At 43.9% G+C, this 16,437-nt stretch overlaps 3 protein-coding genes across 3 annotated transcripts in view; 1 reads left to right on the forward strand and 2 right to left on the reverse strand.

The window, feature by feature from the left end:
• LOC109975750 (NLR family CARD domain-containing protein 3-like) overlaps positions 1 to 16,437 on the reverse strand; it is a 393,020-nt gene that overhangs the window by 317,046 nt on the left and 59,537 nt on the right. The gene's annotated exons all lie outside the window — the stretch shown is intronic.
• Positions 1 to 16,437, forward strand: part of LOC136181090 (NLR family CARD domain-containing protein 3-like) — a 412,285-nt gene that overhangs the window by 136,823 nt on the left and 259,025 nt on the right. The window lies entirely within an intron of this gene.
• On the reverse strand, positions 1,593 to 15,097 carry LOC110005819 (protein NLRC3-like; the record flags this gene model as incomplete). Its single annotated transcript, XM_065961542.1, has 7 exons — positions 14,795 to 15,097; positions 10,049 to 10,157; positions 9,713 to 9,823; positions 4,160 to 4,238; positions 3,797 to 4,001; positions 1,868 to 3,671; positions 1,593 to 1,761 (listed from the first exon to the last, which is right to left on the reverse strand). Coding segments are annotated over exons 2-7 (2,445 nt in total), but the record flags the coding sequence as incomplete, so codon positions are not given.

Consider the following 16,437-nt stretch of genomic DNA (forward strand, 5'->3'; position numbering starts at 1 on the left):
TCTCCCATTACGCCACACACACACACACACACACACACACACACACACACACACACACACACACACACACACACACACACACACACACACACACACACACACACACACACACACACACACACACACACACACACACACACACACACACACACACACACACACACACACACACACACACACACACACACACTTTCTAAAGCATCGTTGGGTTTCATGAAAGGCGCTATATAAATCTAAGTTATTGTTATTAACTTCTCAGAGAGAAATAAACAAATCCTCTATTCACAAGCCATAGTCTCTGTCTGATTGTTCAAGAGCATTTACTCTTCTACACTCCAACATGTGCTGCTGTGTTCTGATGAAGAGAAATGAAAACACACTCACACTTCCTCAGACCAGGATCCAGTCTGTGCAGTCCACTATGGTCCAACCTGGAGGAAGAAACCAGATCAGAATCTATTTCATACATCTTCATTTAAATCCAGCATCAGACAAGAAGCAGAGTTCATCATTCAGAAACAGTGAGACAGCTTCTGTGTGTCTGTCTGTACCTCAGTGTCTCCAGTCTGCAGTGTGGATCCTCCAGTCCAGCAGACAGCAGCTTCTCTCCTCGTTCTCCTGGATGATTGTAGCTCAGGTCCAGATGTCTCAGGGGGGAGGAGCTTAGAGCTGAGGCCAGAGACGCACAACCTTCTTCTGTGATCAGACAACCTGACAGACTACACACACACGCACACACACACACACACACACACACACACACACACACACACACACACACACACACACACACACACACACACACACACACACACACACACACACACGCACGCACGCACAACATGCTTAACATCCATTGGTCCATTCTTCTCTGTTTTACCAGTAACATCCCGTCATAACCATGCAGCTGAACAGAATAGACTTCATAATCTGATACTAATCAATATTTACTCTGGTGACAAATAGTGAAGGTAAGACAGAGCGTGAGATAAACACACAGACTGCTTTGACATCAGCAGTGATGTAAAAACAGTTCTGAACTGTTTCATCTGAAATAAAGATTCTTTAGTTCTTTATGTTCCAAACATTATCCATGGTTTGTTTGTTGGTGGGGAAAGAACTTCTATTTAACTTTCTTTATTCCAGTCCAGCTTCCTCAGACTAAAAGACTGAGAGCTATAGAACGAGCTCAGAGCTTTACAGCTTTAATGTGGAAACATACAGTAAAACTTTAAACCACCACCAAGGACAATTTAATAAATGATTCATCAAGAAAACGTGATCTTAGATGAATAATGTGGATCAGCAGCACACTAACCTGAGAGTGTCCAGACTACAGAGTGGACTCTTTAGTCCAGTAGACAGCAGCTTCACTTCTGAATCATGCAGGTTGTTGTTGCTCAGGTCCAGCTCTCTCAGACTAGAGGACTGGGAGCTGAGGACTGAGGACAGAGCTTCACAGCTTCTCTCTGAGAGGTTACAGACACTCAGCCTGAAGAGGATATGTTTGGTAAGTTAATAAAAATATCAAATAAACTAAGTACATTTAAGCTTATTGGGTAAACTTCCACATGAATAAGTCCTTACCTGAGCGTTTCCAGTGAACAGTGTAGAGTCTTTAAACCACTACACAGCAGCTTCACTCCTGAATCCTGCAGGTTGTTGTTGCTCAGGTCCAGCTCTCTCAGACTAGAGGACTGGGAGCTGAGGACTGAGGACAGAGCTTCACAGCTTCTCTCTGAGAGGTTACAACCACTCAGCCTGAAGAGGATTCAGAAGAACACAAATGAAAGCAATTACAAACTATAGTTGTTATTTCTGAATGAAGAGAACTACATTTGAACTGGATAGTTATGTGAGCACGTACAGAGCTTTGTTTGAAGCTTTGATCACAGGCAGCAGCCTCAGAAGAGCCTCCTCTGAAGCAGAGTATTTCTTCAGGTCAAACACGTTCAGATCTTTTTCTGATGACAGTAAGATGAAGACCAGAGCTGACCACTGAGCAGGAGACAGTTTATCTGTGGAGAGACGTCCTGATCTCAGGGACTGTTGGATCTCCTCCACTAGAGAACGATCATTCAGTTCATTCAGACAGTGGAACAGATTGATGCTTTTCTCTGTAGACAGATCCTCACTGATCTTCTTCTTGATGTACTTGACTATTTTCTGATTGGTCTTTGAGCCACTTCCTGTGTGTGTCAGCAGACCTCGTATGAGATTCTGATTGGTCTCTAGAGAAAGACCGAGGAGGAAGCGGAGGAACAAGTCCAGGTGTCCATTAGGACTCTGTAAGGCCTGGTCCACAGCACTCTGATAAAAAAGTGTTGGGTCAGGTTTTTCAATGTATACTTTAGACCTCCGGGATGTTTTTTTTTTTTCTGACATCAGATTGACTCCAGAGTTGATGAAGGTCAGATGGACATGAAGAGCAGCCAGAAACTCCTGAACACTCAGATGGATGAAGCAGAACACCTTGTCCTGGTACAGTCCTCTCTCCTCTTTAAAGATCTGTGTGAACACTCCTGAGTACACTGAGGCTGCTCTGATATCGATGCCACACTCTGTCAGGTCTGAGTCATAGAAGATCAGGTTTCCTTTCTGCAGCTGCTCAAAAGCCAGTTTTCCCAGAGACTTAATCATCTTCCTGCTCTCTGGACTCCAGTGTGGATCTGTCTCAGCTCCTCCATCATACTTGATGTTCTTCAGTTTGGACTGAACCACCAGGAAGTGGATGTACATCTCAGTCAGGGTCTTGGGCAGCTCACCTCTCGTTCTGGTCTTCAGCACATCCTCCAGAACTGTAGCAGTGATCCAGCAGAAGACTGGGATGTGGCACATGATGTGGAGGCTTCTGGATGTCTTGATGTGGGAGATGATTCTGTCGGCTTCCTCCTCATTTCTGAATCTCTTCATGAAGTACTCCTCCTTCTGTGGGTCAGTGAACCCTCTGACCTCTGTCACCATGTCAACACACTCAGGAGGGATCTGATTGGCTGCTGCAGGTCTTGTAGTTATCCAGAGGTGAGCAGAGGGAAGCAGTTTCCCCCTGATGAGGTTAGTCAGCAGCACATCCACTGAGGTGGACTCTGTGACATCAGTCAGGGTCTCGTTGTTTTTAAAGTCCAGAGGAAGTCGACACTCATCCAGACCGTCAAAGATGAACACAACCTGGAACTCTTCAAACCTGCAGATTCCTGCTTCTTTGGTTTCAGAAAAGAAGTGATGAACAAGTTCCACCAAGCTGAACTTTTTCTCTTTCAGCACATTCAGCTCTCTGAAAGTGAATGGAAATGTGAAGTGTATGTTCTGGTTGTCTTTGTCTTCAGCCCAGTCCAGAGTGAACTTCTGTGTTAAGACTGTTTTCCCGATGCCAGCCACTCCCTTTGTCATCACTGTTCTGATTGGTTCATCTCTTCCAAGTGAGACTTTAAAGAGGTCTTCTTGTCTGATGGTTGTTTCTGGTCTGTGTGGTTTCCTGGATGCTGTTTCAATCTGTCTGACCTCGTGTTCATCATTGACCTCTCCAGTCCCTCCCTCTGTGATGTAGAGCTCTGTGTAGATCTGGTTCAGAAGGGTTGGGTTTCCTGCTTTAGCAATCCCCTCAAACACACACTGGAACTTCTCCTTCAGGTTAGATTTGAGTTTACGCCGGCACTCTGCAGCGACTGTTCCTGAATAAAGAAAGAACTGAAATCAATGAACAGATCTTGATATAGATGACATGACTATCTGAGTTTGGAACTTTAAACCTCTTTGTCCTTTTTCTAATATACTAAATCTGTTAAAATGTTCTTACTGCTCTGCAGACAGTCAGCCAGCTCCTCCTGCTTCATTCTCCTCAGGAAGTGGAGAGTGATCTTCAAAAATGCCTCTTTACAGCTTCTCCCCTGCTCTTCATCCTCACTCTTACTTTCTAAGCATTCTGGGTAATGTGGACTCAGACCCCTGTGGACTCTCTTCAGCTCGTTCTTCACAAAGGTGATGATGTTCTCCTCCAGCAGCTGGAACAGAAGGAGACACTGGATATTTAATATAAACTGGTAGAACTCAACATGTGATTCATCTGTCAGTCTGAAGGTCAGCTGGTCTAAACAGAACAATAACTTAGAATTAAATTATTGTAATGGTAGAATATTAATTAACAGTGTGTTGAACACACCATAAAGATGGAGTCCAGGTCTGTTGGATTCTGCTGGTCTGGTTGATCTCTGTGAACGTTGGAGCTCTCCTGTTGAACTCTGTGGCAGGACATATTACACAAGAAAACAACGAGATATATATAATGAAACTCTGAGCAAAGATATGAGTCTTTAAACAACAGAGACATAACATTAACTTGATTTTTAATTCTGACCTTCCATCAGCAGGACGTCCATCTTTAAACTCAATAAGGCGACCCTTAGACCGGTCACTCTTCATGGACACACAGCTGGGTCCAGGAGAGTCTGGTCTCTGTCTCATCATCCTGATACAAACAAACAAACAAAGATCATTTTAATCAGATTGTTCCAGTTTAAAGTTAACAGAAGACGACTCAAACATAAACACAGCTCAGAAAGATGCTGTGGTTTGTTACTGAGATTTACAGATAGCAACATGCAGTAATATGATCTCACAGAGAGAGAGAGAGAGAGAGAGAGAGAGAGAGAGAGAGAGAGAGAGGAAGGGAGGGAGATAGGAGCTCAAGGTGCCAGTTCCCCCGGTAGTCTAAGCCTATAGCAGCATAACTAGGAGCTGGTCTACACCTGTGTCAGCCCTAACTATAAGATTTATCAAAAAGGAAAGTTTTAATTCTATTCTTAAAAATACCGAGTGTGTCTGCCTTCCAGACCCCGGCTGGAAGATGATTCCAGAGGAGAGGAGCCCGATAACTGAAGGCTGAACTGTGCACCTCGGACATTGAGCTTCTGGCTGTCTCCCTTCGCACTTTCTATCTCCCCAGAGAATTTCCTCAGCTTTTTCTCATCCTGGTTTACATCCACCCCAGAGCTAACGCAGCCACAGCCACTGAACACATCACGAACTTATTAAATAAACTGGAAGTCATATCACCGGACTCTCCCAAATTCATCTTGGGCGATTTCAACCATTGCTCTCCTGAAAAAGCACTAAAAGGCTACCAGCAGTACATTACATGCAGCACCCGCCTGGGGAAGACACTGGATAAATGCTATGGTTCAGTTCCTAACGCATACAGATCTGTTGCTCTCCCCCCTCTTGGCTCTGCTGACCACCATGCCGTCCTGCTTGCTCCAGAATGCACTCCTGTCATAAAGAGGGTTGAGAAAGTTGTTAAGAACATCGAGCAGTGGACCAACGAAAGCATTCTTACACTACAAGGATGCTTTGAATCCACTGACTGGGATAACCTCTTGACCCCCTCCAACAACATTAATGAACATGTGGACACTGTTTCATCGTACATCTCTTTCTGTGTGGACAACATCATCCCCTCCAAAACAGTCACGATCCACCCCAACAATAAACCTTGGATCGCCAAAGAGCTCAAGGAGGTCCTCAACAAGAAGAAAAGGGTCTTCTTCACCGGCTCCGAAATGGAGAAAAAGGAGGTAAACAGAGAAGTCAAGCACGCCATAAAAACTGCCAAGTTCAAGTACAAGAACAAAGTGGAGGAAAAATTCACACAGGGGAACCTCCGCTCAGCTTGGCAGGGCCTCAAAAACATGGCTGCTGTGAACACTGCTGCTACCAACATCAAAACCATTGAGGTTGCAGACAGCAGCTCTACTTCTCTCCCCAATGATCTCAACTCATTCTACACCAGATTCGAGAAGGACAACACCACACAGCTGGAAGAAACAGTGTCCATGCTCAAGCCCAGTGACTCTACACTCACCTTCAGCAGAGAGGATGTGGTGAGAGCAGCTCACCTGGTCCAGACAACATCAGTGGCCGCATCCTGAAGCACTGTGCCGAGCAGCTAGGGGGCGTGTTTCAGACCCAGTTCCAGAGCTGTATGGACAGCAGCACAGTCCCCCAGCTGTGGAAACACTCCATAGTTATCCCCATCCCCAAGAAAAGCGCCGCCAAATCACTGAATGACCTCAGGCCTGTGTCCCTCACATCTCTGGTGATGAAGGCCATGGAGAGGATCATAAAACAACACATCATCAGAGAAACCGACTCCCAGATGGACCCGCTACAATTTGCTTATCGCGCAGGCAGAGGTGTCGATGATGCAAAAACATTCATAATAGACACTGTTCAAAAAAACCTAAAGCACCCCAACACCTCGGCCAGACTCCTGTTTGCAGACTTCTCCTCTGCATTCAACACCCTGCAGCCTCACATCCTGGCTGACAAACTTTCAACTTGCTTCCATCTGAACGACCAGCTTATCCTGTGGATATTGGACTTTCTGACCAACAGATCACAGAGAGTTCTGGTCAACAACACCTTCTCCAACCTCCAACACACCTCAACTGGCTCCCCTCAGGGCTGCGTGCTCTCACCTCTGCTCTTCATCCTCTACACCGATGACTGCAGAACCACACAGCCAAACTGTCACCTGGTGAAGTACGCGGACGACACAGTTCTCCTGTCTCTGCTGTCAGGCCCCTCTCAGCACCATGGACCAGTTCTTCAGGAGTTTGTGGAGTGGTGTGACAGCTCCTGCCTCGAACTGAACGTGAGCAAGACCAAAGACATGGTGGTGACCTTCTCCAACAAGCAGAGGGAACTGGCTGCATCAGCAATCACCACAATCCATGGGAATCCTGTCGAACTAGTAGAGGAGTATAAGTACCTGGGTACCATCTTTGACAGCCTGCTGAAATTCTCCTCCAACACCGAGGAGATTCTCAGGAAATGTCAGCAGCGAAAATGCCTCCGAAGGAAGCTCAATTCCTTTGGAGTCAGTAAGAACATTCTTCTGACCTTCTGCTACTCCTTCATTGAGAGCATTATTACTTTTTCTATAACCTGCTGGTTCCACTCCACCACCCTCCAGAACAGAAACCGCCTGCAGAGCACGGTCACAGTCTGCTCTAAGATCATTGGACTACCTGTAAGGACTTTGACATCGATCTATGAGCAACAGACAATCAGGCTAGCAGGTCGGATTATGCAGGACCCCTCACACGCTCTCTTCCCAGCGTTTGAGTGGCTCCCCTCAGGACGCCGGCTTCGCTGTCCCTGCTGCAGGACACAGAGGAGAAGAGCAACCTTTGTTCCCAGGGCTGTCCAGCTCCTCAACTCCTAACCCCCCAACAGACACCAACACCTCTCACTCAATGCAGACTCTCAGCTGTGAACTTTGCTTTTTTACTTCCTTTATATTTGACATGCACCTTAACTGCCTCTGCTTTATCTGGTCTCATGCACTACATCACTTTATTCTATCCATTTTATATCAGTATTCATACAGTTCTGGTTAATTTATTCCTGTTGTTTCTCATCCATCATTGCACTACAGTCACTTTATTTATCTAATTCTTACCTTACAGTTATATTGTATATATTAGTTCTGTTGTTCCATTATTCACCATGCACCTTAATAACTTATCATTTAGTATTTTCCTACTTGCACATAGCTCTGTATATATATATATTTATTTCTCGTTTACTGCACATAGTTATGGTTACATCTGTTTACATCTGTTAGTCCGATCACTGTCCACTTATATCTACTCTTTTATATTTTGTATTTTTAAGTTAAGTTTAAGCTTTAAGTTGTATTTAAATTGACACTTTCTATTTAGGTTAAAATGTTTTGTCTACTTTGCACTGTTGTTAATTTACTGCTCTATGTGCCTTTGAATTGCCCCCCCGGGGACAAATAAAGTTTTTTGAATTTGAATTATGCTTTCTAGCCCCTCCTTGTTCAAGCTTGGCGGGAGGGTAGCAGTAGGCGACCCTATCAGCTGGCCCTCTCCGCAGGGTCTGGGGGCAACAGAAACAGGGGCATCACTGATGAGAAATCAGCAGTAGGCGACCCTATCAGGGGCAGCCTTGCATCACACAATGACTGAAGTAGAAAGGAAGGAAAAAAAAAAAGATAACATATATAGAAAGAACAAAAAGGATGAGAAGGAAAAAAAAAAAGAAACAAAGAAAGAAAGAAAATTAAAAAAAAATGGAATGAAGGAAAGAAGAAGGACAAACATAGGAATAGGGGTACAGAGGAGGGGAATGGAAAAAACAAACAAAAAAAAAAAACACAAGCTTACACTCGAATTACACACACACACACACACACACACACACACACACACACACACACACACACACACACACACACACACACACACACACACACACACACACACACACACACACACACACACACACACACACACACACACACCTTGTATTGGCATAACCTAATAAAAAAAAAAAAAAAATGAAGGCTCTACCTCCCATCGTACATTTAGAGACTGTAGGTACCACAGGCAGGAACTACTATTAGGATACGGAACAGATCCAGATCAAGGACTAAACGTGCCTCAGCTGGACTCAGATACCATTCACTAAAACAAGGATCAAGTGTTAAACTATGTAGTCCAGGAGAAAGTGTAGTCAGATATCAGTACAATGGTCAGCTGGATCAGCAGGATGTATGGACCAGGTAGGTTAGTGAACGTGACCTGCAGCTTTCAATGCCCAACATCTCACCAGCAGAACCTCATCAGGTTCAGGATCTGGGCTGTGGACAAAGTCAGGACATCCAACATCCACCTCGTGGACCATAATCCTCTAATCACAGTTTTTAAACCATGGCTCCCATCCTTGATGGTGCATGCTTTAAAATGGACGTGCAGAAGCAGACTCTCAGTGAATGAAATCTGATATTGTGGACAGTATGTCTGTTTGTTTTGGTCATCATTGGGAGTGAGGAAGGAGAGGACTTTCATTCTACCTGAGGGAAAAACAAAAATGTTCATTCAATAAAAATGCTTTAATTGGAGTGCTGGTGGCCTAGCGGTTAGTGTGTGTATCCCATGCAGGGAGACTGTAGCCCTCCAAGCGGGTGGCTCAGGTTTAATTCCGACCTGTGGCTCCTTTCCTGCATGTCATTCCCCATTCTCTCTCTCCTTGATTTCCAACTCTATCTACTGTCCCGTCTCTAAATAACGGAACAAAAAGCCAAAAAATAAATCTTTCCTCAGATTTGTCTCTTTTTAAGGTTTGGCCTATTATTTTGACTTTGTCTAAGAATATTTAGCTTCTTTCTAGTAGGGCTGTTTTTGCTTTGAAGTCATGAAGTCCATCACACTGTCGGCTGGTTCTGTGTCAGGCAGGTTAAGTTCTGACAGGGTCGGGGAAATAGGGCGCAGGGAAAGACCCAAATGCAGAAAAAATGGACTCACAGCTGCAATAAAATGATTTTTTTCCACATTTTACAGCCTTCAGGCAGGTCAGGGTTCAAATACAAACACTTCAAAAGAAAAAACACAAGATAGAACCAAAGCACACAATGATCATGAAGTGGTGAGAAAACAAAATGAAGCTGATGAGGAAAATGAAGACAGGTGAGTAGAGTAGAAGAGAAGGTCTGGGCTATTGAAACCTAGAAGAGAAGGAGGTGAATTCTGAGGACCTCTGGTGGAGAAGTAGGAGAAACAGGAGAAAAGTACGAGTCCTGGGAGAGGTGAACATGGACTGAAGACTGAGAGTGATGTAAATGGCTGTGGATGAAAGAGTGAGCCTACAGAAAAGCAGAACAGAGCTCTTTGTCAATTTCAGATCTCACCTTCCATCAGCAGGACGTCCATCTTTAAAGTCCACAAGGCGACCCTTAGACCGGTCACTCTTCATGGACACACAGCTGGGTCCAGGAGAGTCTGGTCTCTGTTCCTGCATCCTGATACAAAAAAACAACATTATTAGTTACTGTGAGCAGCAGATGAGACAGTGATGATGATGATGATGATGATGGTGATGATGGTGATGATGATGATGATGATGATGATGATGATGATGATGATGATGATGATGATGGTGATGATGATGATGATGATGAAGGTGGAGTGATGTGAGTGTTGAGCTGTGACATGGAGAAGAGTCATGGACAGTTAGAGATCCTCACCTCAGAGCTTCATGTTCCTCACACAGAGAGGTTTTAGAGGGAGGGACTCCCTCCTCTGTGTCCTCACACTGATCCATAGCAGAGCGCCCCCTGCTGGGAGAGCTGCACTCTGAGAAGAATGATCAATAAAGAGTTATTACATCTTCATATAAAACTTCATCAGAATCTTCACAGTTAAACTTGTCCTCCATGGAGCTTGACTGGGACAAAAAGAAGCAGTCCTGTATTTGGACTGGACCCTCCAATCTGTCCTGTGATCCATGAACACACCATCCTTTCAGCCCCTTGATATGCAAACACTGCAGTATCCCCCAAAACCACCATGAAGCTTTTGACTGACTTCCTGGTGATCACACACTTCTCTCCCCTCCACCTGTGGCTGCATGTTAATACTACTGCTGCAGAAGAATATGTTAAAACTAGGGATGCATCGATTATGGATATGACTTCCAGATTATAGTCTGTGTAGGAGCCATGTTTAGGAGAATGAAGAGTAAGACACAAATTGTTCCAGCAGGTGTCACCTTTGGGTTAAGGTGATACTCTTTATAGGTAGGAACTTTCACTTGGTTTTCAGGTGTTGCTGGACGGAGAGCACATCCACTGTTTTGACCACTATGCCATGCTATGAGGTAACACAGAGTGAGCGTTAATCTTTGAGTCGAAATTTCATCCGTCTGTCTGTATGAAGAAATGTATGATGTCATTAATAAACATTCTCATGGTTCTTCAGGGTTTAACTTCTCACCCTCACTACTGTTTTCTTATCAGTAGTGAGGGATCTGAATGCTCTGTCATTTCTCCTCTCCTCCTGCTTACATGGCGTGCACAGTGAGTGTGAGCCCGAGAGAGTGGACCCCCTCCCTCCTCCCCTTCCTCTTTCAGTGTAGAAGTGGTTTCCTGATGTTGACTTACTTCCTTTAATCCAAAGAGGAAGGGGGAGGGGGGGCAGCTTTATGTCTACCTAGCTCCACCAATCAAAGAACAGCTGTGCCTGCTTTAGGGGCCGGGTGTTAAAAGTTAACGTTATCAGTCACAAGGTGCGTCGGCCCTTCATGAAAATACGTGGTTTGTCAGATAGTCAGTCCAGCCCTGATCGTACACATGAACACATCTGGAATAAAAATGTGCTCATATATCAGATTACAGTCCAACACTCACACTGTGTAGTTTAACTTCTAATATCTTAACAACAGAAGTCAAAGTGATCCAACTTTACTCTGAGAAATGTCTCAAAGCTGAACTGAGACGTAGAACTAAGTACTTTGGTACTTTGACTGCAGACTGTGAACACTTCCTGAACATCACACTCACTCTTTCATGATTGGTGTGTTTGACACATGAAGAATAAAAGCTGACAGTGGCTCAGTGTGACTCATGTTTCAGCTCCTCTCATGTGTCAGAGCTGCAGTTTGATTTACACTGAACTCACTCAGAGACCCTCAGTCCTGTCTGAAGAGGACAGACTCCCCTTCCTCACTCTGCTCTCTGTTCTGTTAGCATTTTAGCATGTTAGCATAGCCTGCGTGCTAACTGAGAGTCATCTTTAGGCCTATCCCTGTTCTTCTACTGTAATAAGAGCAGCTAGTGAACCTGGTGGCTAACTGTTAGCTTACAGCTCTTTTGACACTTAAATTAAACAGAGAGTCTTAACAACAGTGAAAAGAGTCTCTTACCTTCAACCAGAGGATTATAATATTTTACAGGACTCTGCCTTCAACACGGAGAACAGATCTGCGTCACAACTGGAGAAAGTGAAAGTAAAAAGTCCCGTCAACAGGAAACACCACAGGATGTTTATCACCATAGCAACGGGGTTTCAAATGACACTGCCCACATTTCTTAGAAATCAAAGTTTTATTAAACATGTAATAAAACACTGAAAGTGATCTTGAACCTTCAGCCAAACGTGTCTCACTGCAGCTGTAGAATCACTGCTGGCTGATACTGGCACTCCACACGGCTTCAATGTGGGGTTGAGTTTCATTGTAGCAGCCCCCAACAACAACAACAACAACAACAACAACAACAACAACAACAACAACAACGAGGTGAATAAAGATGTCCACCTGTTGAACTCCACGCTTCCTCCTCCTTGTTGTTGATCTGTTCTTCTCTAAAACTGTAACATCAATAAAACTTAGGCCTATCTAATCTAAAGTCGTCCACAGTGTAATGAATGAAAAACGTATTAAAAGTTAAACTGTAGACAAACATGATGTAATCTTCATCGTTGTTCTGTTTGAATATTTGACCGTTTAATTAAAGTTAAATATTTAACTGCTTGTCTTGATGTAATCCTCATTTCAGAATAAGCAGGGCTCCAGTGTGCTGTACCATTGAATGACTTTATCACTGTGTGTCTGTGGCCAGCAGAGGGCGCTGTTTGCTAACATTACAGTCACAGCAGCTGTTATCAGAGCCTGTGCACATTAGAGAAGCTGTGATGGAAATGTGTTGACCTGTTTCAGGTGACACATGAAGGTTAATGTGAGCTGAGAGGAGAAACATGAAGGATGACGTTTAATTGAATGAACATCCATCAGAAACAAACAAATTGGCTCCTCTTACTTCAGTGACAGTTGTACAAAAATCTTGAAGAAATTGCCACTACAAATAGTATAGAAAGGATATTGACTGACATGACATGACCTTTTGTTATTCTAGTGGCAGTGTAACAACAAAAAATGCCACTTGAGGGAATCCAAAGTCATTTCCAACTCATGGTGTGTAAAAAAGGGAAAGTCCACCGTTGATTATATTTGAAAGTTTTATTTCAACGATCTTAAAGAACACCAACAAAAAGACGGGTGTATAGACAAAACGAGCTCACAAACATAAACAAAGACTAGGATCCAGACATCTTCACACTCCCACGGTTGAAAAACAGTGTGGCTTTCACTAATTCCCTATCCCCCTTCACCTGTGCCTCCCTTTTCTCCCTACCTGTGGCTGTACTAATTACCACATGTGCCCAGGTGCGCAGGTGACGTAGCAGCAGACAACATTTACATAACTTACCACCCAGCCACACAATAACACACATCAAAGTGGCTACAACAGTTATTACGGCTCACTGTTACTGATGAGAGTAGAGGAGGATTCCTCCTCACTTAGTTACCACATTGAAGATTCAAGAGAAGAATCATTCATGAGCGACATTGATGATAAGTCACCAGCTGCCCACCACACACCTCTGCTACAGTGAGCCCAGCTTCGTTCATAGCCTCACCTACGGCACCAGAGAAGAAAGTAGTTTCAACGTATGCTGGAGTAAGATGTCCTCAAGTACAAGAAAGTGATTGGATACTGAGAAGAGGCTGTCTGCAGCAGAGAGAGGTTACTAGGATTGCTGAAATACTGACTGCATGTGTCACAAGGCAGAAGTGTTGCTTTTATGATTCATAAACTGCACATTCTTTTACACAGGTTTTTATATTTTGGGTTTTATTCATGCTGTGTTTGAATAAAATAAATAAATATGTGATATTTGTGATTTGGTTTTATTGATTGTTGTGTTTTTATCAATACTCTTGGTTTTCTGTTTATAGAATGAGTTAACTTTCTGCCTTGGGGAGACTAATGACAGATTATCTGCTCCTGTGAAGCTTTGTTTATTTGATGGACAGTTTGTCTGCTCAATGCGGAGCAAGAACAGAGCCGCCTCGTCCAATCAGAGGCCGAGGGGAGGGACAAAAACAAAGAAACACAGAAGAAAAGACAGCAGAAGGGCGGAGGGAACCGCGCGGAACAGGCGCATGCTCAGTGTAGTAGCCGGGTTGGACAGCACCTTAACAAACTCATGGTTAAGAGTTTGAAAGTAAGATTAGATGAAGAATCTGCTGATTTAACACAGGAAAAGTTCCGGTTGTCGCCCGCTCTGGCCCCGGGTATACACCTAACTATGCCCGCTGACTTCACTAGCTTCACGTTTCGGACTATGGAGTCTCCAATAATCAGAGTTTTATTCTCAGCCGGTGTGTCGCTGAGTGGGGAAAATTAGTTTGAAACGTGAAGTGGTTGGTGGGGAACCGTGTGCTTCGATTCTCGACTATGCTTCCCTCGGACAGTAACCCAGCCACCTCTATTTAAATGTTCCACATTACAGAAGAAAACATCAATACTTATGTTTTGTTTGAGATTATTATATTATTTCTTAATATTGCTGTTCAAGGTCATAGAAACTTTGACACAGGTTATTAGAGAGAGAGAGAGAGAGAGAGAGAGAGAGAGAGAGAGAGAGGGGAGGGGGGAGAGAGAGAGGGGAGGGGAGGGGGGGAGAGAGAGAGGGGAGGGGGGAGAGAGAGAGAGAGGGGAGGGGAGGGGAGGGGGGGGAGAGAGAGAGAGAGAGAGAGGGGAGGGGGAGAGAGAGAGAGAGAGAGAGAGAGAGAGAGAGGGGAGGGGGGAGAGAGAGAGAGAGAGAGAGAGAGAGAGAGAGAGAGAGAGAGAGAGCCACAGCACAGTTGTCACTCGTTAAGGTTCATCACAGATAAAACCTGCTCACATGAATAAGTTGTCACAAACAAACAGAGTGTCTTTGATGCTGTAGCGCCTGCAGAGTCAGAACTCCTTTGTACACACCTCCATTCATTGCTTCCTCCATCATCCACCCACATTCATCTCACACTCCAATGAAAAACCGTCCAAACTGAATCCGTCCTCCAGGAAAGGCATTTGTAGAGGTGCAAGTCACCGGTGATCGAGGCGGACAGTCATTGGAAAAAAGTCAGTGAAGGAGAAGGTTACCTCGGCATAGAGCGTGTTTGAAAGTTCGTGTATGGCCGTTTGTTCAAATCTTGGTCGCTGGAGGTCCGTTGCTGTCAGGCCCGGCTACCTGTTGGATTTGTTTATTTCCCTGTTCCTGGTGGATCAGCTGTTCCCTGGAGTCAGGAGATGCCAGAGGAGAAAAGCCCAACTCTGACTCTTGACTACTGACTGACTTAAAAACTTGGGTACCGTGAGTACCTGCTGTGTCTTTTGTTTCTTTGTCTTTTGATTGTTGCTCCGCGAAGAGAGACGCTGGTTTTCTTTTCACTTTGTTTCCTTATTTGTTTTCGAGGCCCGCGGTAAAACCCGGAGCGGAGTTTTTGTTTTGTAGTTTGAACATTGAACTGAACTGTGGGTTGTGGGTTACCGGAGCGGACTTTTGCCGGAAGGGACTGAACTTTGAGTTACAAACACAGACTGTGAAACACGCACACACAGTGCTCACATTCATTTTGTTGCAGTGTGGTTGATGCCTGTGATAATATATATATTTGAAATCCCATTGTTGTTTTGCTTGATTGTTTTTTGCTCTTGCTTGGCTCCTGTTTTGTGCAGGTTGACTATTTTCTTGTTTGCATTTAATTTTTATTTGTCAGACTTGACTCTGACTGGCACCCCAAAATTAAAACCTTGTCAAACCCGCTACAATGCAAAGACCAAAGTCACCTTCAGGTATTTTAGTATTAGGCATTATAAAATGATAACATGTTTCCAAACCAACAGACTTGAATTGATCCTTCAGCGTTGATCACTGCAGTCTGATCAGCTCCGTGTGGAGTGCTCGTTCTTCAACTAAGTAAACTCAGTTAAACGACTTCTGATATGAGCCTGGCAGTCCGTTCTTCTACTTGTCCGCACTATCGTAATCTAACTCTGTCACTGACGTTTTGTGCGTAATTCAAGGAAGAATTTTAGCGCTGCTCCACGGTTAAACCAGCGGACCTCTGTATGATCGGACAGCCTGTGCGTGATATCGTTTTTGGATAAGAATGAAATGTTCGGGGTTCGGTATGACAATACCTAAATCACCAAGGATTTGCCTGTTAGGGGATCAAACTGAATTGACCAAATTTAAGCAATGGATGGAACTTATGTCAGTAATCAATAATGAAGGTGAGAACTTCCAGAGGTTATGGGGCCACTTTTTTGCTTATACATGTAGTACCATTGGTGCATTGTAATGATAAAGATGTGGTACTGTGTATACTGTGGTTACTGAATTGTTATTTTGGTTCCAATTATGTACTCAGTTGTTATGGGACTTTGGGCATACTATTGTACAACAACAATGCTGTCTGTTTTGTTTGTTGAATGTTAAATTAAAATAAAAAGTTGAATTACAAAAAAAGAATGAAATGTTCAGTAATAGTTATATTTTTACAGTCTGATGAAAGCTGGTGAAAAAGGCGCAACAGCAGTCTACTGCATTTAGAAGTGATGTCGCACTGAAACTTTTAGGTGATCAACACAACACGTTCACCTCTGAGTGACCTAAAAATGAACCATCTGTAATTAAAATCAGTTAATATTTATTTTAATTTACTGTTTTTACAATAACCAGAGGTAAAATAAGTCTATCATCAGGCTCAACGCCGGTGTCCACAACCTACACTTAGTCTGGA

This window comes from Labrus bergylta, chromosome 2, assembly GCF_963930695.1.
Source record: "Labrus bergylta chromosome 2, fLabBer1.1, whole genome shotgun sequence".
Taxonomy (NCBI): domain Eukaryota; kingdom Metazoa; phylum Chordata; class Actinopteri; order Labriformes; family Labridae; genus Labrus; species Labrus bergylta.